Source organism: Galleria mellonella, unplaced genomic scaffold (genome assembly GCF_026898425.1).
Source record: "Galleria mellonella isolate WM207_F2 unplaced genomic scaffold, CSIRO_AGI_GalMel_v1 utg132, whole genome shotgun sequence".
NCBI lineage: Eukaryota > Metazoa > Arthropoda > Insecta > Lepidoptera > Pyralidae > Galleria > Galleria mellonella.
This window is the reverse complement of record NW_026441989.1, coordinates 4,612,770-4,638,121: the sequence shown is the minus strand read 5'-3', so window position 1 is coordinate 4,638,121 and position 25,352 is coordinate 4,612,770. Positions and strand designations below refer to the sequence as shown.

At 31.2% G+C, this 25,352-nt stretch overlaps 1 protein-coding gene across 1 annotated transcript in view; it reads left to right on the top strand.

The window, feature by feature from the left end:
• Nucleotides 1-25,352, top strand: part of LOC113518198 (band 4.1-like protein 4) — a 61,045-nt gene that overhangs the window by 17,889 nt on the left and 17,804 nt on the right. Inside the window, 3 exon segments of the mRNA XM_031913162.2 lie at nt 10,365-10,469; nt 11,831-11,952; nt 17,172-17,269. Coding sequence (XP_031769022.2) covers nt 10,365-10,469; nt 11,831-11,952; nt 17,172-17,269 — 325 coding nt within the window.

The following is a 25,352-nucleotide window of genomic DNA, read 5'->3' as shown; positions in this document are numbered from 1 at the left end:
GTATTTCGATTTAATACTATTTTTTGCTCATACTTGGATCTTTATATATTTTTATCGGCAAATCTTCAAAGGAAAAAGATTCCTTCCGCCGATTAGCTTTTTCTTTTAGTTTTAAAACAATATACAACACACAACTTTCGTTCACTGTTACATTATTATATTCGGCTAATGATTGCCGTCCTTATACCGATATATAGTAGATAATCTAAACTGATATTATAAAGAGGAAATATTTGTTTTTTGTTTATAATGGTTTAAAAACCCAATATCATGTTTTTTTTATTGTGTTATTAATAAATTAAAATTAATTTCAATATTTCGAGGTATCCTTTTCTTAAACTGGTGTATAGTGTTTTGTTTCCTTAGTTGCCTCTTACGGCAAGATTAGATTAATACTTATGATTTAAATTTGTTAAGTATATTATTCTGTTATGTTTTTAAAAAATGATTCTTTAACGGCTGAAAGCTGTAACTAAGTCTATACTACATGTGACATTTTCTGCCGCGAAATGTTGTACTTGTATGGCATTGTTTCAGTTCTAAAGCTGGCGTATGGTAGTGAAATTACAAGTTACGCAGGGGTAAGGGATTGTGAGTAATAGGGTTCAACAGCTCAATTGTCAGCCATATCTCCACTCAGTTCCCCTGGAAACCACCTCGGTTACTTCTTGTGGAATTATTTGAACGTATCCATCATAAACATGTATTAGCCACGTAGTTAATTTGTGTGGCACTTTAAAAAAGAAATAAAAAATTTTGTCACAATGAGCTAACTGACTTGTTGTCATCCTCGCCTATCATCTCTCAATGGTGCCTCGCCAGTGTATACGGATAGCGCAGGAGGGGTTACCGTTCCATTTTCCATAACAGTTGTCTTCAGATAAGACAAAGCATTATCATGAGCGTCATCACGTCATGTGGTGTCCATGGAGCTGTTCATATGAATAAACGACGGTTATCAATTAGACTCCGCCAGCTCATTTGCAATTCTAGTTTAATAAAAAAAGTTTTAGTTTGATTGCGGTAAAGAGTATTTTTAATTTTATTACACCACTCTAGACGTCGTCGACCTACATGCTAGCATTTTCTAACATCCGTTATTTCATATGGTATCCATCACGCGCAGTAGCAGATAAACATGCGCAATCTTTTAAATTCGAATCATGCCAATAGGTTTGACATATCCTATATATATATATTTTTTTATAAATTGCTGATTCTTTATCGATATTACTTTAAAAGGTCTTTACGTGATTTGTCATGCAGTTGAATATTGTCATGACTTAATTCATTTTATCATTAATATACAGACCTTCGAATTACGGCTCCGATACTAAATACATATTGCCTCTGGCAACCTTTTAATTGACTCACCACAGAGACAGATATAAAAATGTAAAGATAAGTATAGATCAGAAACCCTCAAGTTACCTATTTGTTTTTATTTATTGAATTACTGCATACTTATTATACTCATTTTAAATCAGTTCAATTCAGTGTAATGACAGTTTACTTAATAAATTATTGTGTTAAATCTTTATTGTTCCCCATTTGATAACGTATGAATTATAAAATAGACAAATTATTATTGATTTATTCCCATTGAGAGATTACTTATAGATAAACTTACCTAATATTATTAGTACAGCTACCCCATTTTTTAAGTTTCTCGGTATTAAAACCTAGCCCTCTTATTCATAAATCCGTCAAACAGCATATAAACCTACTTGAGCTATTGAAGTGTTTTTTTTACTAAATTCCTAATTTGAAAGAGGTTATAAGAGGTTTGACGTTTTTGAAGGGGGTAACTGTATAAGTACCAATACTTAGCAATTTTGTAACTAAAAAGTTAAAACGAAAATTGAAAGAATGAAATATTTTTGATTAAGTTTCCAAAAGTTTCAGGTGCCATTTGAAATTTTTTTTTAAATATTTTATTGAATATAGTGTAATTTTGCGGTAGTCCATAGGTACCACTAGTTATTATTATTAATAGATAGTCAATCTTCGAATGTTGACAGTCGTATGTATACTAATAATAGCAGAATGAAATAAAATTATTCCAATCGACTAACTTTATACAGTCCATATTATCAAGTAAGTACAGTAGAAAAAGGAGATAAAAGGAAAACATATAGTTATTGTACAAATATATCATTACATTATTTTCAGGAGAATCAAAGTGTAGGTAACGGAGAATAACATATTGTTTTAGAACTGTTTTGATCTGACAATTTTACGTCGAAATCATAACAAATCCTTCTCCTAGCAAAACTAACAAATTTATCTTACTATTTTAGAATAATAAGATTGTTTTAACTGAAATTATGATTATGAAAATATCTATATCAAGCGTAACAGATTGCTTAACAACTAAACTATTGTAAATAGGTACAACACAGAAGTTTAGCAAAACATTTAAATCCATCAGCCATTAGTCAGCAGCTAATTTTTAAAAATCCATTTCTTGTATTTATCGTAATCGAAATCTTTATTAAGTATTATCAAAATTAGAAGTTTTTATTATTAGATAATAAGGTTTACTTTGAGTATGTTGCTCTAATGACATACATCTTCAGATCAAGGACCTTATGAGGTTGACAGCGAAAACTTGGTGCCAAATACTATTGTTCCCACACACTTCGTCACTTGTATACATTCTGGTTCCGGAGAATCTTGAATCCTTTCTTAGGCAGAATATAATCACTAATATTTTAATCTAAATATCTCTTTGCTAATTTCTAAAGAGTTTACATATTTTTCTAAAGAAAATTAAATTATTAGTACTGAAGATTCTATGTAAATAATCAATAATAGCTGCAAAATATTTAGTAACAAATCAGCTAATTATAAACAATTTACATGAAATAACGAATTATTCATTTATACTAATTATTTTTAGGCTGAAATTTTAATCGAGAAAAAATTCAACATGTCTTATATATTTATATTATACACAATAAAAAGCTTGTTGTTATGTTATCTTCATAAGTTAAATACTAAAAATATTCCTATCAGTAATAGCTACGTATATACGAACATTTTCTGTGGTAAAAGGTTGTAATTTGTTTCCATGTAATACATAGCATCGCTTTTAATAAATATCCGCCCTGCATGTTCAATGTTTTTTCAATATAACTTCAATACCTTCCTTATATGTGGCCGATATTGGCGAGGGATTATTTCGAAAACCGACCTTTGCCGGGGCGGCCGTCCCGACGGGCGTCGATAGCATTTTTCAATTTTCTCATATCTATAAAACAACGAGACTTTTTCTCCATTCCATCCCTCACATTTGAAGTGCAGCCATTCCGAGACGAATTATTTGAAGCACACCCAGGGGCTCAAGGAAGGTCTTTTATATGCGAAGCCCGGGTCTAAGGTGCGGATGAATTCACTGAATCGTACGTCGGCTCTATGAATATTAAATTCTATTTGGCTGACATTGTCGTTGCGTGGTGAATGTGAGAGTGGCTCGCGAGCAATGTACGGTAGTCGTCCACGCGCCCAACCAAGCCAAGTCCTTGCAAACTCCTTGTCCTCACCCGGACATCTATTTCCCTCCGCACGTGTGCATAGTATTTAAAAAGACGGGTAATATCTATTTGTAACACCCCATATTTGTACAACGAGATTTGCAATTTGTCATAGCCCACGCGATAAGCGACACGTGATAGAAATATTTTCGAATCCTTTCGTCTCCCTAACAGTTGTTATTAGACACTACCATTTTATACTAGTAAATACCTATTAACGTATTATTAACATTCAGTTACTTTGAGGTAAGAAATTGTATTTATAATTAGCTTTACGTAAAAATACAAATAACTTTATTTTGTTAGAAAAGTGGTAAAAAGGATGGTACAGAATATTTAAATATTGCCTGTGATTTCAAAAGCAGGATCTAGATAGAGTATCAAACATATATATAAATAAACAGACGAAATTCTAAACAAATATTGTTTTAAGTTAAATAACTCTGATCATGACGATTATGGTATTTTTTTTTAAATCATACAGATGTCGTCTTGTTGCAAATTCGTTATATTTCTATGTATACATATAATGATAAGATTTATTATTAAAAAAAAAAAGATAGTTCTATTTAAATGTTAAAGCGCTATATCTAAACAATAAAAGTACGAATATATTTATAATTTTATATATCGCTTCAAAGAATTATCTTTATGTGATTAGATAAATTTAATTTATGAATAAAACTCACATAATTTTACAGCAATGCAAAGATTTTATTTCGTTGATATCTGTACAAAATATCAATTTTAATGTTGCCCCCTTTTCACAAATACTTCAGATAGATTCTGTGAAGAAAATGGTTTATTAATATAATAAACCATTTGCTTCAAATAATATATTGATATCATCTGATTAGGTACGCGTACAATCTCTATTATTTCTAAAACTTCGTCTTTGAGAATTCCTCAGTTATTCAGATAACACTTGTCTATGTCGCTGTCATAACCGTAAACAACGGTGGAATTTATCCCAGAAATGCTTTTGTTTGGCCCATAAGAAGATCCCCAACTTGTTCGTCAAACAAATTCCCAAGATATATTGGGCTAAAATCATCCAATTTGGGTAAAGTGGAAGCGACGAGAGTTCGATGTTTCTCGCTAAATTGTATGGATATTTTAGATAAATCGACGCCCTTTCCTTACAGTTTCCCTATCATAAAGGAACATTTGTCTTAGACGATCCCGCGACAACTATTTTCCTTTCACATCACGGAAATACTGAGATTTATTATGCTCATAAAATCTATAGATATGTACTTCATTCCTTTAATTTTATACATATAAAAATATACATTGTTGCATTATAATAATATTGGGTAAAGTTTTATAAGGCTCCACGACGTACAATTATTGTGGCATATAAAAACAAATCATTGTCATTTCTCCTAAACTTATATCATTTTTATTAAAAAGGAAATGGAATCAGTTATGAGAAAGATAATTTTACTAAAATCAAAAGTTTATAATACGACAGTTGCGTAATTTCACATGTAGTTTTTATGAAAAAAATCATATATTTTTGTGCATGTACAATAGTCACAACTATAATGCCATATTTAGTAGCTTTGATACTGTTGATAAGAAAGTTATTTGTTGGCGTTTGCCAATGTAGTGAATAAGTCGTTCGATTTGGTCACAGTTCGTTGATAGAGGAAACGAACTATTGTGTCAACTATAAATATAATACATTGTTAACAAACCTGATTTAGCTGAGAAATAGTGGCGAATCGCTCGCTACAACATTGGATTAAAATATGTGAGTATACCAGTGTTACCATTCCATTCACCACAACAGCAATAAAATACCTCAGACTACGCTATTGGGATTAGTCTTACACTTATTTATTTAAGTATTTTATAGAAGCTTATTTAGGAAGAGCTTCCTTCCGAGGTTTTCCCTAGAGACTGCTCTATGGGGCTTTTTAAAAAGGGCGTAAGTAATAAGATTTTTTGAGAATCGCGACGCACACATAATAGTCGTGTGCCCTTAGATAAATAAATGGCACAAGCGAGTCTATGAGTTGAAACGAGGTTTTTTTTATACCACGAAGGTGGCAAACAAGCATACAGTTCCTGTGATGGGGGGAGGGGAAGGGATTGTTAGTAATGGGGTTTGACAGTCTCATTGCTAACAATATACCTTACTAGGACAACCTTCACGTGTTTCCTCGTGGAAACCATCGTGGCTAATTCTTGTTGAATTCGTTACGGTGAGATAACTGACCTGCTTCATCCTCACCTATCATCACTTACTGATGCTCCGCCTGTGTATACCGATAGCGCAGACGAGGTTATCATTCCATTATTACCCATTAAAAAAAGCCCGTCTGATGGTAAACGGTTACAGTAGCCGATGGATACCTGCAACGCTAGGGGCGTCACGTGCTTTTTTCTGAAAAAACCCTGAAAAAACTTTAATATACCCTTTTTAAAAAACCCCATATTATAATCCCTAGGGAAAACCTCAGCAAGAAGATCTTAAGCCATAGCCTGAACGTTCGCAGGAGAAAATTCCTTTGAAACCACACTATACGTGACTATTTAGGTTCAAGCGTGTGAGTATGAATTCCCTGTCGATGGCGAGCAGTGCGGTGATAAAAGGTGACTGGGCATCATTTCAAACAATTCCTTAGAACACAATTTGTTATATAAACGATACATTGGACGTTGCTATCTCATTCTATTTTAAGGACTCACTAACAATAACAATTCTATCACTGGATTCGCTTGCCACTTTAGACAAGAGGGCCTGACGTCCATAGGCTAAAAGTAAACTTTTACTATCAAACACACTGTATGCTTGTTTGCTACCATTACTATTATATTGTATAGTAATAATACTATCCCATAAAAAAAGCATTTTCGTAAATAATACAAAGTAAATTTTTAAATTTGAATTTCAGATACATTGTACATACGTGCCCCAATACTATTATTCATGTCTGTTTAGAAGACGTAGCTAAGTCCATAATTGATATACTTATACTTATTATGTTTATTACGGATGATTATAGATATGTCGAGTAAATAATTTGACAGCACTGCTTGCTTAGAGCTAAAATGAACAGAATTACGACCAAAAAATATTTCTACGAATTAACATTGTTTCATTTAGTTATATTATCATTAAGTAGATTATAAATAGTCAATCTTCACTTTGAGCATAGTAAAATTAACTTTACTTAATATTTATTAAAATTTTTATTATTATATATTATCTAATATCGTTACCTTTTCTGTAATATAGTGTAGCAATCTTTGAATTCTATATTCAACGGAAAATGCAGAGTGCATTTTGCATATTTAACCACTACGAAACCATCTTTTTATAATAAGACAATGCATATTAACAACATTTTTAAGTCGCGACCTAATGGTTTATTGCTCCATTATAGCGGTCGCGAGATAAAATATAGCAGACATTAAAACTTTGTTTATACAAATTTGTAATTCTCTTATAAAGGAGAACAAAATAATTTCTAGTGACAGGAATAGGCTCCTTGCCATAATGGACTCAAATGTACCCTGCAAAATGTGAGCAAGTACGTTCACCATGAAAGCAACAGTAGGTACTTAACCCATATCTATAGATTTATAATTTTATTAATTATGAATATTACTATATAAGTACTATTTAATTTTATGTCATTTAAATATTCGTTAATACCTGACAAAAAAAATTATATGCAATAAATATACTGAATACTAAATATTGAATCACTTTTCGTCTTTTCTTTCGAACTAGTCATTGAATATATTCGTAAAAAAGAGAATGACATAGAATAAGCTTTCCTCTCTCTTCTTTTTTATACCACTGAGGTGGCAAGCAAACTCTGAGCACAGTCCATCGTACAAACGGTAGAATACGTAAAGTGAGGCAAAATCTCTCTTAAAACTTAAGGGTTCGTGACCGCTTGTCAGCTTGGGATCACAGAAAATTTTCATAACATGTCATCGCTCTGAGTCTCTTTCCCATTGCTCTAATAATATGGGAATTTGAAAAAAAGGTGCCTACACATATATTAAAGGCACTCGTAACTCTCCTCTTGCAAATTTGCAAATGTTCACAAGTGATGGTAACCATTTTCCAACACGTCAACATTTGTCAACTTCTTAAATATAAAAAATAAATAGTACAAAAATATCTACATTGAAATGACACTTCCTTACTTTAAAAAGTGTTGAATCTCAAAACCTGCTTCGAGCAATACTGCACTACAGAGTTTTGTTTCGTCTAAATTGTCTGACGCCTCGGCACTATTTTATTTGGATCGAATTCTAGAGAGAATGGGAAGGAATTGCACAGCAATTTATGGAACAAGCCTAGTGTCGGGAACAGGAGGTGGAGGCGGAGGTCATTGTGTTGTGTTGTCGCGACGGCAAATTGACTCGACAGCATTTCACGGTCTACTGCGTAAGTGCACCTCGTGCCTCATTCGCCTTTATTAATGCTGTTTTCCTAAGACTGTCTTCATTATTGACGAAATACGTCTTGCTTCTGAAGTATTGTATGGAGACTTATTTTTTCCAATATTGGAATCCAATTAGTAGGAGACCCAAATATCTGTATAAAGTTTAAAAAAATATGTAGGTCAAATAGAAAATGTTAGATCTTTTTAATAGAATGGTTATGGATATGGGTCAATAAACAATAAAAAAAATTATGCTTCCAAACATTACGCGTCCAACTGTTCAGATAGGCTCAAAATGTTTTGTCATTTTTAAATTTTTACATATTTCTGTCCATCTCTCTATGTTCTGTAGTACGGGTCGATTCTTGTTTTACATACGGCTAACGACTTTAATATATAGGTATACATTTACCTAATAATTTGTACTAATATTATTGATTCATTTTTCATTCGCAGGTTAGTTATTTAGTTACTATTTATGTCTAAAATAGATTTCTATCACAAAGGTATATTGTAGTATTATGTACAGAGTAAACAGGGTATCGTGCACTGACAATGGCCCTCAGGCGCTGATGTAGGTATTCGCGTGTGCGCATTGCTATAGCTACATCAACTGCTGCCGGATTTTGAAATCGTTTGTTATTTTTCGAGCTGAACGTACGCTGGGAGCAAACGGGCTCTGTTATTAAATCATTTATTATTCAACCCAACGAACTGTTTTGCAATTTTCCCACAAGCCTGTGCAGGTTCCTACAGGCAGGGGTACACTTATACGGCAATTAATTGTTTGAAATGGACCAGTCACGTATAGTCATTTTTGAAGGGCTCTAGAGATTATCGGCACCATTCTAGTAATATAATGATATTATAGGCTTAATTAAGAAAAACTTCTTTGACGGACCGTTCTGTCAATACACAGTCTACTGCTAACATTAAAATTTGGAAATTTGAATTTAGATCATATTTAAGCGACGTTACAAGGAAGGAGATTGTTATTATTTGTGTGTTCGTGTTTATATTACATTCGTGTTTGTCTTATACAAGTTTTGTCGTTATTTGAAGTCGCTGTTTTTAATGAAACAAAATTTCAAATTATAGGACGCTCTAAGAAACAAAATGTGTAACGTAATTATGTCTTTTTATTGTAGAGGTTATCTTATTACAAAATTTGTATAAAACCGGAAAGATACAAACGAATGCATAATTTAGTACTATTATATGATATACTTTTACTATCGAGCTTTTAACTTTTTGTGAAATATATTGGAGATTTTGTAAAATATATGCATAAACTAGGAACTTGAAATTTTGTGCTAAAGTTTTGACATAGGAAGGTGGCTGGTATTTCACAGGCCTCAAAAAGTCTAGTTAAATAGAAAATTTTATTTCCTGTGCCAATAAATAAAAAGTTTATGATTTTTATAGATAGAGTGAAATGTTTTTTTTTCTTAAATTCATTTAACATTTTTTTAGCTTACAATTTTCTTTTATACTATTATGATTTTGAAAATTAAAATTTTATAGTTTGCGTTTTTTCCTATTGTAATCTTGATTGAAATTTCAAAATATTTTTAGTCTTTTTACCTTTCATTTGAATTGTGATAAATTATACCTTTCAGAATGATACAGAATGCCGAACAACTGTAGATACATTATAATAATTCCGCCTGTAGTGTGTGGTTATCGCGTCACGCAGAACATAAGAGCTCACGCAAAATGCGCGCGTGAGAGCTCACTTTAAAGCCAGAGCTATCAACCCAGAGCCATCAATTATGTTGCCAATATCGTATCATTGGCCGCCAACTACTGGTCTTTCTGGTCCTGCAGCAATCGCGTGCGGATCACCCTAATTGTGGAAAGTCGAGCATCAAGAAATGCTAATTGGAGATAGTCTCGTGCCGATATCGTGGGAGATAAATTTATTCAATAGAGACGATCTTGCTTTCTAATGAAGTGATAGTCTTCATATCAAACAAATATTTTATTATGCAACTGGAGACCTGCGACTTTATATTGGTGGATTTTGGATGTAAGAAAACCAATGAAATTTACCACTTCTGAAGATGGAATACAGAGATATAATATAACACATTTTTAAGTACAAAAATTGGGAATACTACCATAAAAATGCATCTACTTTAGTGTGGTAGTTTTTATGGGATGTCGTAATAAACATACGTATAGACAAGCAAATTTAAAATATATTATTTTGGCTTCTATTGTTCTTTATGACTCTTCATAATGGATATATTTTTTTCTTAAATACCTATCTACGATTTGGACTACATTTGTACTTGTATTCATATATATATATATATATATATATATATATATATATATATATATATATATATATATATATATATATATATGTTCCTTTAGAAATTACCTATTTAAATTTTTATTATTGTTACAGGATAACAATACGGGGCAGGCGTTACTGGATGTCGTGTTTAGGCATCTTGATCTCCTGGAAACTGCTTATTTTGGGCTGCGCTACGTCGATCAAGACAATCAAACTGTAAGTGTTTATAATAAATTTCTGCCCTACATTAGATTAATATGAATCTCCAAGTGCTTATGTGAAGAGCTCGTAACTAATTGCAATTATTACCAAATAATTGGGATGTTGCATGCTGTGGTCACATAATGGAATGCTGACTTGAACATCTTACAAATAATGTGAACAATGAGTCTATTTTCACGCTTATTACCTGTAGAACAACAACACGAGTACTATATTTTAAAAGTTTTTATAAAGTTAAAACATAGGGTAAAATCTCAGATATAACAATATTATCGGAATATATCCGGATACTGTCTGCGGGCCCAATACATGTAGAGTACCTATTGTTCCGGAGTCAATTTACTGAAGTTCCTAGATTGGTCCAACCGAGAATCAAACCTAACAGGATTCATGATGCAATGTATATTAAAGTTTTGTTTAGGTACATTAGTTATCTAGTTCTGAGAATTAGTTTGTCTCGTTTAAGGACAGCTAGAGTCATTAAGATAACGCGAGACGAGCATTTTGAAAACAACAAATTTGGTTGACCACTAACTACTGTCTACAAATCTATAAAAATCCCACATATACGTAGACGACCCGTTTCTGGTTGGTTTATGAACGGTCAACATAAAAAGTCGATGACCACATTAAGATTATCAAAACCTCTATATTCCACAGTATACATATGCCACTGTATATTAAGTTAAAGAGGGCCAATAGTGGTAATATATGATATTTTGGCTTATTCTATATTGGCTTTTGAAGCTGATTGTACTTATTTTGAGCCACGTTTTATTATACCTTACTCTATTTAATTGTATTAAGTACTAGCATGTCTATATAAGTACAAATGTAACGGGAAATTAATGAACTCACTGTATTTATGTCGTTTCCGAGAATTGTTTCGACTTAATCCGAAAGTCTTCTTCAGAACGCGTTCGGCGCTTTGCGTCACAGTCTCTCACCTCGCATTCGAAACGACAAAAACACTGTGAGTTAATTAATTTTCCGTTCATATGTATATAGACATCAAATAAAAAATTAACATAAGTTTTAAAAATAATAAGTACTAGCATAATTACATATAATGCAATAAGTACTTTATATTATTCTTAATTTCGTGTATAATATAGTATATGTCATATATGTGTAAGTATATTTGTCATTTATATATATTTATTCGTTTATATATGTAATTTTAGTATGTATGTATCAATTATTGCTAATACCGCATTCGAGTATTCTGACATTTCCCTATGGTTGACTGGGAAAAAATGCTTTCAGCATTAAGTTTGCCATGTACACATATTTGTACTAATAAATAAATAAATAAATTACATATATTTTAGTCATTTTCTTTTTTTTGTCAATAGCATTGGTTGGATGCCGGTAAGCGTCTGCGTCGCCAGCTCAGAGGCTCAGACCCCCATACATTCTACTTCGGCGTGAAATTCTACGCTGCTGATCCTTGTAAATTACTGGAAGAGATCACACGGTAAATATTTTTTAATATATATATATATATATATATATATATATATATATATGAAATATCTACGGCATATTTGTAAATAATGACTTTTTTTAATATAAATTATGCTATTTAATAATGCAGTTATAATATTCAACCAAATAAAAAAATAATTTAATGAATGAATTTATTTTTATATATGAAATACCAGCAAACGTAGTACGTGGTGAAAATGAAAAGTTTCAGAGAACCTTTCATATTTCGATTATGCTCCTTATGAAGTTGTTCAGTTTATTAAATATTGTCATTTGATTTGAAATAAAACTCCATTCCTAATAGCCAGTAAGTACAGTAGGTAATAGTTGTTATATAATATGTATAGTTGGTCTTTCTTATATGGTGGTCATATATGTTATGGTCGTTAAAGTGATAATGGAAAAAGTTTTGGTATGGCGTAAGGACTACTTTAAAATTTTTCATTATAATACCATCATTGTTACCTTATAACATTTACATTGTTTTTTATATATGAATATAAAAAGTTTTTAAAAAAGGTAACAAATAAGCATATGGCCTACCTGATTGTAAGCGACTACCGAGTCTATGAACGCTTGCAGTACCAGGGGCATTACGTGCGCGTTGCTGACCTTTAAGGGACCTCTTTATTTTTAAAAAGAATGTAAAAAATATGCAAATATTTATGTATGTATAAATCTTATTTCTCTATAATGAAATAAAGATGAGATATAAAATTAATTATGTTTTAGAAATCTCTTTCACTTTGTATTATAATACAATTTACGAGCTTCTTTAAGCGATTTGGCTACACGTTCGTGAATAATATAGTTGAAACACGTTTCTTTTAATAATCTTCTACTTTCGATTTCAATATATTACTTAAATATTAGAGTCATATTAAATTAATGTGATTAAGTCCACTTTTATTTTAGATTATTGATTTTCGTCACACATCTATTAGTATGACACTTTAAAATCAGATAAACTACATCAGAATTTCACTTCACATAACAAAGGATACTTAGAAATTAGCTTTCATGTTCCTGACTCCTACACCATAACAATTCAATTACAATTTGCTCAGTATGAATTTGATTTATAATTAATAGTAAGTGGGGTTTTCATTATCACAATAGTATAAATATCTTAAATTAGATCTAGACAACGAATACCTGAGTTCCCGCAAACCGACAAAAATCGCTTAACTTTTAAAAAAATAGCGAGTTTCAGCGGTTCCGAAGATAAATCTTTCAATAGCAGACTCATCATTATACGAATTGTGAGTAAATTTATTGAATTTATTTTATTATTATAATATAATATTTTCACTGTATTTACATTATCACACAATTTAAAGAGATTGACCATTTAAAGACTCTGTATGAAAAAACAACTTGTCTGCCAACAACTGGCTAATAATTTTTTAAATATTTTTTCAATTTCGTTTCATTTAGATGTTTCAACGAATATCATGCTACAGTATTTACTTCAAAATACATAAGTACCGTTGAACATATGTACAGTACCGTCCTCAAACTAAGCCCTGGATATTAGACAATCAATAATATTACATTTCATTTGAACCTACTCGTACATGTGAGTACAATACAAAAAGACCCAGACCTATACATACAAACATACTCATAAATATAAATGTTTGTATTATGAGGGAATTGAACTCTCAACCATCAAATGGTGAAGCAAAAATGATCATTATCACACACATAGTCCTGTTTCCTGTTTCTGCCATTAACCAGCAATGGAATTTAATTAAACTACTATTAATTGTATGTGAAATTTAAATTATTTAAATTAATATTAAGCACCTCTCGACTATAAAACCGTTTGTATATTTAAAGTGAGCATTAATTTTGAATATAGCGAAACCACATCAAAGTCCCGTACGGCCTATATCTATGAAATGCACGTGTGGTCTGTTGTAATGTGGCTAACGTATCCATAACGTCACTTGTCTCATATATTAATATGAACCGAAGAGCGACGCTGGTAGGAAGTCGTAAAACACATCTGTTGAAAATGTAGAATGCTCAGCGCTTACACAGCGATATAGTAGCTACGGTTCAATAGTATATTATCATACTAGATATAACTCCCAGTTTTCGCGTTAATCTAGGATATGGTCTATCGTATATATATATTGAGTTTTATTAAAATTCGTTTCACTAAGTTTGATAGAGTAACAAACATAAACAAAAACTTTCACTTTTATAATATTAGTAACATGTCATGCCATCCTATTAATATTGTAAATGTGAAAGTTTGAACATTTACATTTATTGAAATTTAGACACAGATATACTATATCCTAGATTATGGTACCATATGGTACTATAAAGTAAAGTATTAAAGTATTTAAATAAAATGATATTTAATTTAGTATTAAAATATAAATCAGTATAGCCATAATTCGCATAAAAAAATATACGAAATAAGGTAAAAAGTATCTGACCCAGGAGATCAGTTTATTTGTACCTATACCAGATTTAATTTAAACTCGTTCAACAAACAACGTATGATTGAGAAAAACATTCAAGTATCTTCACAAATTTCACATTAGTTAAGATACTTTTAATATCATGCTAATGTGAAACGAGCTTTATAATATCACATTATGGGAACCGACGCTACTATAAGGGCAATCATACTGCATTCTCTGAATAATAATAATAAACAGGCACGTTATTACTTTAAATCATATATATTTGTATATGGGAGATGGTCTATTTGTCTATCAAATTTTATACATATCTGTTCAGCCAAAATTCAACTATCTCCAATTTCATATTAATTAAAACACATAACTCACAATATGTGGCGAATATGAAACAGTCTTTACGTTACGTTATAGGAACTGACGACGCTGCCGTTGCGGCAATCACACAGCGTATTTTTAGTAACAATAATGAACAGGCACGTTATTACTTTTAATCACACATTTGTAAATAGGAAACGGTCTATTTGTCTATAAAATTTCATACAAATTTGTTCAGTCAAAATTAAAAGATCTCAAATTTCATATTAATTAAGACACTTATAACTCAAAATGTCCGGAGAATGTGAAACAGTCTTTACAACGTCACAGATAATATAATACTATGACAACGTTATGTTATGGGAACTGACGACGCTGCCGTGGCGGCAATCACACTGCCTACTCCCAGTAACAATAATAAACAGGCACGTTATTACTTTGAATTGTACGCATTTGTGTACTTTGTCTTTAGCCACAGAAATCTTAGCAGGAACACTTCGATGTAATTATTAAATAGTTTAAGCTTATTACGTTTCCTTTTGCCTCCATCGTAATCTGATAATTACTTGTTATTGTCATTGAATTGATATTATTATGTTTTTACTGTATATCTTTTTGTATAACTTTGAATTAAATAAAGTCTAACACAGTTCAATTTCCTGACCCTTGTAAATATACTATAATAAATAATAAAATAAATAATAAAAATAAAATATTTTATATTTTTACGAACAATATTACGCACTTTTACGAGATCCGAGGTTGCTTTTAAAGTATTAAAACAAGGTGGGATAAATGCATTAAACCATAATCTTTTCAGCTTTATTACAATAGTTAAATTTTCATGATCATAAAAAGACGTAAAGTCCGTAGGGAACAAAAGAAAGTCTAATAGTGCTCTTGTAGTAAACCGTCGAGCTCGTAAACTGACGCACTCTTGTCCGAATGAATGAGGCCAGGCGGTCTGTACGACATGCAGCGGACTCCGGTCCTTGCCTGAATAAAAGCTCCCCAGGTTTTATTCTCTAAACAACTTTAATTGGATACTCTTTATGAATTTATCTCGTGGTTGCATTGCATTTTTCGATGTACAAAATTTTATCTTTTTCTTTTTATATCTGATTTCTATGCCCCAGTTTAAATTGATAATCTTTGATGCGACGTGTACTGTAAACGGTTTGATGGATTCTTAATAAAAATCATATCGCTGTATATTACCTTATGATGGTATAAGAGATTAAGGAATAGTATTTTTGGTACTCTTCTTACGTATAAAAAATCTATGGCAGTCATAACATAATATTAACATCTCAATTCACTGTAGGTCTTTTTATTAATTTTATTTTAAGTTTTGCTTTATGTATTATTGTAATTAACTCTGTTATTTTATATAATTAACTGTATACTATGGCGTGATATCATCACAAATAAAAGTATAAAGTTAAAATTGTATTCAAATCCGTTTAATAAGTCTTGTGTGAAAGAGTAATAAATATCCAATATGTATGGAACATCGAAGTTTTCGCATTTATAATATTAGTAAATTATTAAAACTTGTGTCAAATGTATACAACATGGATTTCCCTACTTTATTTTCTACATTGTAGGCGGTACGCACCCTCCTTCACTCACCTTGTCAGTTGCTAGGTACCGGGTATGTCTTCCTTTAGGCAAGAGCCGCAGTTTAATATCTACCCGTAACTTCTTTGAAAATCTTGCTGTGATGGTATTTTAATATTTAATTTCTTTTCGGGGGCTGGAATCTTTTTCCGCTTTTGTTAAGCTTACGTCGACTATTACCGAAAAGTGAATTTTACGGATATATTACATTCTATACAAAAAGAATCTAGTTTCAAAAGATATATAAAATATTTTTAAGTTAATTAAAACTAAGTAGGTATCTAGAAAGTCTAGATAACATTATAGTGCTCTGGATCCTTTGTACCTTTCGTTGGAATATTTTTTTCATTTGTACGGAAATATTTATTATCTTTTTTCTTTAGTACCTATTTCACCCTAAATAATCCACCATTTTTACTAAATTCACTCATAAAATAATTACATTAATTTACATTTTTTTTGTTAATTTAATTAGTAGAAAGTGACAAAAATGCTGCAGTTGAAAATTCAAGTTGGTCTCATTTTGTTAAGTTTTTTGTTAGATCATTAAAATATACTTATAATAACATAACATAATAAGTCGAATGTTATGTTTTACGCAATGGTAATTGATAACAACCTTCTGTTCCCAATTACCAATTGTGTTAATTTCGGGAAAAATTATCTTAGTAGATGACGCTGTTATAAAATAGGAACTTATATTTGTATTTTAAATTTCTAAATAAAGACCGTTACTTTATTTTTAAAATTCTGTTTTTGTTATGGTTTTCTGTCTATGTATATATTAAATAAATCTCATATTTTAAATAATATGAAAATACATTTTCAACAGGTATCAATTGTTTTTGCAACTGAAACAAGACGTGCTCCGCGGTCGTCTTCCTGTTAACTTCGATCTCGCCGCCGAGTTGGCTGCTTACGTTCTGCAATGTAAGTACACTTATATTAGAGATTCTCTTTAGAAATATTAATTTACAGTTACCACTTTTCGTCAAATAGCTCTTTTTTTATACAACTTAAAATGGCAAACAAGTGACCCACCTGATGGAAAGTGGTAACCGTCGCCTATAGACATGAGCAGTACCATGGACATAACAGAGTATACTGTTTCGTCCGTGAACCCCCATGTATTGCCATTCCTGAGGACTCAGGTGTTATTCCTCTGTACCCTGTAAATTCACGCCATATCCCACCCTTCAAACCGAAACACAGCCATGTAAACACAACTACTTCACGGTTGAAACACGAATGGGACAGAGGTACCCAAGCAAACGACTTTTATACAAAGTCTCCCTCTGGTAAAAGTAAAGCTCATCAGCTTGTTTGTCATTCTAAATTTCATAAAAAAACATAGTACATAATTGTAAATGTTTTATTAAAAAATATTTAAATTGATGATTTTACTCATAATCATAGTTTCGGTTATAAAATATCTATTTTAATTATATTAATGACTTTCATAGCAGAGATTTACTGTGCTGCTATTTAAGATTTTATTCTACAAATCTGATTTTAACTGTGATAAAATCAATATGAAACAACAGTAAACTTTGTCGATTACGAAAGTATAATATAAACCAGTTCAGAATTAGCCAAGACATCGTGTACTATAACACTATAAAAACATAACCTCGCCATTTTAAAAGTCACTCAAACACTATTACATTTAGCATGGGCCCGATGATTGATTGTCTTTCGAGTCGGCTCCAATGAGATTGAATTTGCGAAAATATTATTTTATTCCTCGTATTGTGTATAAAGAATGTACTGTGTAAATTTGGAATTTATAGATTCAATAGTTTTGACTCAGCAATGATGACTCATCAATTTGAGACTGGTTTGATAAATACTGTTAATATACATACAGATTAATATATATTATCTGTATCTATCTATATTAGCTATTAAATGTCCATTTTTAAACATAGGTAGGTAGGCAAAATTCCCCCTTGGGGGGGTTTTGCCAGTAGTTGCCACGCTTGGCAGGCGGGTTGGCAACTGTATTATACTAGTAGTATAGATTAATCAGTAGCGCCTTTTTCTAGTAATTTGGGTAAATTCCTACTCAAAAGACTACAAACTTTTCTGTTGAATTGAAAAAATTTTTTTTATGGAAATTAAAATATTTAATAACTGTCTTGTGGGGGGAAAGGGATTGTTAGTAATGGAGACTAAGAATCCCATTGCTAGCAATATATCCAACCAGGTCGACTTCCTCGCGGTTCCCCCTGGAAACTATCATGATTAATTCCTGATGAATTCCTCATGATGGGCTAACTGGCCTGTTTTCATCCTCATCGATCACCCTTCACTGTTGATCCGCCAGCGTATCCCATTAGCGCAGGCGAGGTTACCACTCCAATTTCATCCAATAAAAAAAATAACTGTCTTGTAGTCATAAATACCGTTAACAATTATGAAAATTGATGACAGTTTATCACATCCTGAGGCCTAATTAAAATGGATATTTTTTGTATTTTAGCAGTAATTACTGCTTTACAGTTTCTGATCACAAGAAAAATAAAACACATAAAAACATATCCAATAAAAAAATCTTAGAAACCAAAACAATCTGCACAAAATTTTAATCCTACGATCTCATTTAGGTATGTATATACTGAAATAATAACCATTCTGATAAGTACTATGCGACAGTTATTTTTATTGATGACGCCAATCTAACGTTTTTGTTCCGTTATGTGTAGTCTCGCTATCAGCCACTTTCCCGATATCCTTACAAAACAAAGTTTCCGAGGAAAATATCCACACTTGTTATACAATAAGTTTGATATCCCTCATTGGCAACTACAAACCGTAAAGCTCAGTAACCTAATAGATAGTTATGGCACTAATCCAAAGGAACGCGATTGTCTCTTTAGTTCCTAAATATTCTTATAGAAAATATGCTATATTTGTGACAGTATAAGACAATAACATTGTTTGTTTGTACAGATTCCCATCTCCATTCTATTTTGCTGAGGTCATGTTTTTTATGTCCGTTTGTTTACATTTACTGTAGGTATATTTTTAGGTTTAGTTATCTAATTAATAGTACTTTGATTCATTTATATAAATATACCCCACAATTAAGGAAAGTTAAATTTTGTAATAGTATATTTCGTTGATCACGTAGATCATCAGATTTGTTTGACAGCTATTTATATATATTTATCTTTAAAGCTTGAATTAATATTTTCAATCGACTTCGAAAAGAAGGAGGTTCTCAAATTTTTAACTCTGTCAATTCTAAACTGATTTTGAAAATTATTTTTTATCTGACAAGACATACAGCTTGATCCTATAGAAATTTTATCAAAATGAGTTCAGTAGTTTGTTTTCAAATACAAATAACTGGTTTTGCCAGAATTGAAGTCAGTTTAAGGATTTTTTGTTTTTCAAAGTCTCTTATCATATAATACCATTTTTCATTTTAGTGCAATCAATAAAAAAATAATACACACATAAACTACAACAAAATAACGTTACTTACATTATTTTGTTCATTATTAAGAGGTTTTATGCATATTTTACTGTTCATTTCGTTTATTTATTACAACCATCAAAATTTCTTAATTAACGCCCGCAACTTTGATGCGAAATAGCTACGTATACGGTTACCAATAATCCTAAAAAGAAACTGCTCAAATTCCGACCGCGGCAAAGTCTCAACGGATCTAATTCAGAATTGCGGCTAGTCATAATCCGAAGCAGTCAGCTAGAATTTCTGTTGTAAACAGCGACACGAATTAGAGTTGCTCTGTACGGCAATAGTGGCAGTAAAATCCGCGAGTGCCAGTCGTGCTCCGTTTACAAAGTGCCTGTGCGGCCACTAACCCGCCATTTCCCACTTGGCGCAGTTGGCGCCCACCTTGATACAGCGACCTCAGTTCCACCATTTCGCGTAATAGCGCACCTATTTTATTAACCTGATTGTAAGCATTCGCGACCATTTCCTCGGTAAGCGACACTTTCATAGTTAATTCTGAAGTCAAAACTATTACCGGCGGTTTCTTAAAATCTTTACGGGATATTTATTTATATTGAAATGTAAGCTGAAAATTTGAAATGTAGCAATAAAATATATGCATATATATACATATTTAGATATCTTATATATATATATATATATATATATATATATATATATATATATATATATATATATATATATATATATATATATATATATATATATATATATATATATATATATATATATATATATATATATATATATTTGGATACCTTTAATCGTTACATTAATGTCATATTATGTACTGTAACATATCTGCTTCTCTATCTATGGTAATAAATATTTTATTAAAAAATTAGCAAGCATCGTATATAAGTATAAGACTTAAATTAAAAAATAGAATACCACTACTACGAATATTATAAATTTAAGTAGTAAAACTACGTAAATAAATATTGGCAATGTAAATTGAAGTTAACAATTAAAATTACAAAAAAAACCAAAAACGTAACAGTTAGAACGTGGCATAGAATGCGAAATGATTTTATGTTGCCGTACCATCCATTCAAATTAATGTAGTCGCATATTTCAATAAAATTTTGTTTCAAATCTATATTCCATGCGATAAAATAGTTGTAGCACTTTTATCTTGTTTCGCCCACGCAAACTCATTAAATCCCGTTTCCATGGAAATTAACGAAAACCTTAGTGTTCACATACGAATAATTATGTAGGTACAAGGAACGTCTGCGCAAAATTCTGTTTCTAGACCCAGTTCCTATTTTCGGTTGTGCGTTATCAATCACTGACTCGAGTTTATGTACGAGTATATACAGTATATAGTTACATATACTATATACAGTATATAGTTATAGTAATAACTATATTACTCAAACATTGTTCTCAAAAACGATAGAATCTCATCCTTTGCCCTAGTATATAAACTAAGTTAGGCTACGTTTTTAATGTATTACAATTTTATTTTATTACGAACTCAAGCTGTTACCTTTGACTTCGTTAGAAAATTATGACCTATATTTTAAATTATTATTATAATTTTAATGATATAAAAATAGTTTTAATTGTAAGTTTTACCAAAACCAATCTACCCAATTAAACATAAAATTCAAGCAGTTAGACAACGTTACTAGGTTAATCATTATGCATAATAATTTCCCGTTACTGTTCGAATAAATAAGTTTTTTGAATTAATTATAAACTCTTAATTCTAGTTTTCTGTTTTTTTTTTATAATGATTGTATTTTACAAGTGCGCTTAGATATTTAAACTAATTTTTTGTCCGCTATTTCGTCCGCATTGATTATAGAAGTAGGAAAACCAACAAAATAGAGCATTTCTAGATAGCGTATATAAAATATACCCTTTTTTATTTATATCTTTAGGAACACAACTGTGAAAACCATATTTCTGCGTAATGCCGGAACAAACACACAGAGAAAGAAATTCTAAAAAATATTAATTTGGCTTCCATTGATCATTACAAAGATACATATCACAATATATCAAATTTTCTTAAACATCTCCCACAAATCACAGACATCGTCTAATTACAATTTTTTTATATTAATAACATAATATTAACTTTAAGGATAATTTTTGATAAGCTATAACAAACTCTTATTTTGGTTAGAGAACATATAACATGTACATATATATAACAAATATATATATGTAATATAACAAATGTAAAAAAAAATTTACAAATGTACTTAATGACTACAGAAAAATTAAGTTTTTTTAACTATTTCAGCGTTCTTATTTTTTTTTTAATAAGTGAAAATAAAATAGCAACTTATCGATATACACTGTGCATCAGTAACATTTGATATAGATGAGGAGCAAGCCAGTTAACTATCGTGATGAGTTCAACAAGAATTAACCACGATGGTTTCCAGGAGGAACCCCGTGGAGATCGATCTGATATATTGCTAGCCATGGAAATTTTAAACTTCATTACTAACAATCCCTTTACCTCCTATATATCTAGTTTTTTTTTTATGGGTGAAAATGGAATGGTAACCCCGCCTGCGCTAACGGGATACGCTGGTGGAGCACCAGTGAAGGGTGATAAATGAGAATGAAAGCAGGCCAGTTAGCCTATCATGATAAATTCATCAGGAATTAACCATGATAGTTTCCAGGGAAAACCGCGAGGAGGTCGACCTGTTTGGGTATATTGCTAGCAATGGGATTTTCAGTCGCCATTACTAACAATCCCTTTCCCCCCAAATCTATACTTCTAGTTAGGTATCTACACGTAACACATGGCACAACAACAAAGTAAGGGCCTTTATAGGGATAGCTTTTCTCGTATTTTCTAAGGTATCCAATTGGCTCAATAAATAGTTGAGTAAATGCTTTTGAGTAGTTTACTAGCTTGGTACAGACAGTTTAGAATTCTTAGATGCTGCGCTGTCAAGATACTTCCGGATAATGTCGTCGCAAAATGCGATTGAAATATTAAGATGTCTGTTTTAATATCAAATAAAAAAAAATATATAGAAAATGAATTTTCCAAACAAGCTACTATCTTGAGAGACGTAAGTTAATTATTTCCTTTGAGGTAATAAGATTCATTAAGAAATTAATAAACATTTATTACATTTTTATATCGAAATACTGTAACAACGAAAAATTTGTGAATTAATACAATTATTATGTCGACGTTATTATGCCGTGTGGTCCCGGCATAAATTGATCCACCCCTTCCTTTCCCGTAGGTGTCATAAAAGGCGACTAAAGGAACTCAATGGTCGAGTGATGAACAGCAGCGTCCCTCTTAAAACGTCACCTAAAAGGAGTGGATGCGGTTGCCAACCCGGCTGCCAAGCGTAGAAACTACTGGCAAAACCCTCCAATAGAGTGAGGTCTATGTTCAACAGTGGACAGATAATGACTGATATAATGATAATAATGAATATGTATACAATTATATTATCAACCAAATTATTGATTAAAAAAAAAAATTAAAAACACGTAAGTCTGTTTCACTAGACCATGTCAGGTAAAATCAACTTAAAAATAAAAGTTCTAAGTAAATCTATTACATTAGTCATGCCAGTAGGTAGGTAGCTACACAGGTAGCTGTTTTTATAGAAATTACCATTCTCGTTTTATAAATAAATGGCAGTACATTATTTTTCACGGCAGCATTTATTTTTTTGTTAGGTTTACGGGAGAATATATGTGGGGCGGTGAGTGAAGCGGCGAAAGTCTAATATCGATGCGTTATTCAAGAGGTAAATGAGCCATCAGCGGCGAGGCATCGTTTGCATCTAATCTCGCCTACATCACCGACCCTTGTGTAGGGCCCGCGGGATACGAGCAACGTGGCGACTTTATTTATTTTTTCAGTTTCGAATATGCAGAATATTACTATTAACATTTTTAGAAAACCTGTTCGAATAAAATAATATATAAAAAATTTTAATACAGATTCTTAGAATTAAGATATTTAATTTACACTATCGTAGTACAGCATGTCCACATTTAAAATCCTTGATAGAATAATAAATCTTCAAATTTCTTAACTACAAGAAAAATCTAACTTTTTTTAATTATATTTTTTGTTTATTTATTTTAATAAATATTATCATTATGTTCAAATTTTATCTTTTAAGATGTGTCAGCTTTACGTGATATTTGACACAGATCATAAGACGAATTTCACAACATCTGACATTTATTGAAATCCACATCAAGCCGTTTACGCTACACGTTGCTCCAAAGATACGGATATACATATACACGTACGTACTTCGATGCATAAATACTCCCAAAGTATTAACATATTTCATGATGTTACAAAATTACATCCTTATAAATTTTATGAATGTAAAACTGTGTTTGTTTGTTAGTTCTTGACACTTATTGGCTCAACTAATTTCATGAAATTTGTCAAACACGTATTATGACGAAGAATAATGGAATGGAGAAAAACAAAGACTATTTTTTCTTGGTTAAACAAAATACGATGATTACGCGACGAAATTACAGACTTGTCTTAAATAAATATAACTCTCCTTCCATAGTAGGGTAAAAAGACTATGCTTTTAAAATTAAGAGAAAGGAATTATGTTTCTTTAAAATCCAATAACAGCCGGATAAGATGTTTCTAGCTGACAAAGGGACTGAGGTATGTAACTGAATAAACTGAAATAATGTTTATTCAAAAGTTCAGAACAGCCGGCCTTTTAGGTCGAGGGTAAAAGTTGAAGATCACAGTCTCATGAATTCGAAAATGTGAAACATAAGTCGAAATTTTATGTGAAAAAGTTTTCCGCAACGCGGCTTAAACGCTCGTTTGTGTATTTTTACAAAACAAGCAACATAAAATATTCGCGTTTTCCGCCCTTTCACACTGAAATTATCCAGGCGCATTACCTTCTTTATGAGAAGTGCTCTTATTTTAATAAGAACGAAAGTTAGGGAGGTACAGTGCTCAGCATAAATCGTACATCAATATTTTATTAATAGAACTTATTATTTATTATTATTAAAAATTTATTTTCACAAAATTATCAATTTAGACTAAATCTAATGTACAATATTGAAAAAAATATATTGTAATAAAATTTTATAGACAAATTAGAACAAATACGCAGGTTGATCAATTAAAAAAAAACGATATCACATTTTACATTTTTCCTTGTCTCATCCTCAACCTATAATTCTCTGTCGTATCAATAACTAAACTCGAAATTGGGGTCATAACCCAAATCGTATAGACCAAAAATTTTCTTTTTCAATTTAGAAACAATATATTCCTAGATTAGTCATCCTATATAGAAAAAATTGGCTCGTCTAAATATCAAATCTTGGAGCATCATTTACACAAAGTAACATCTTACATCACGAGTTTGTCGATTGGACCAGTAGAAGTCTACAGCACTTAATAGTTTGCAACAATTGAGCACAATAGGCGATACTCTTCACATTAATCAAATAGATGGCATGTAAGTTTAACTACAGGTTGTCTCGCAACACATTAAATAATAATATGTATTTAGATTGGCAGTT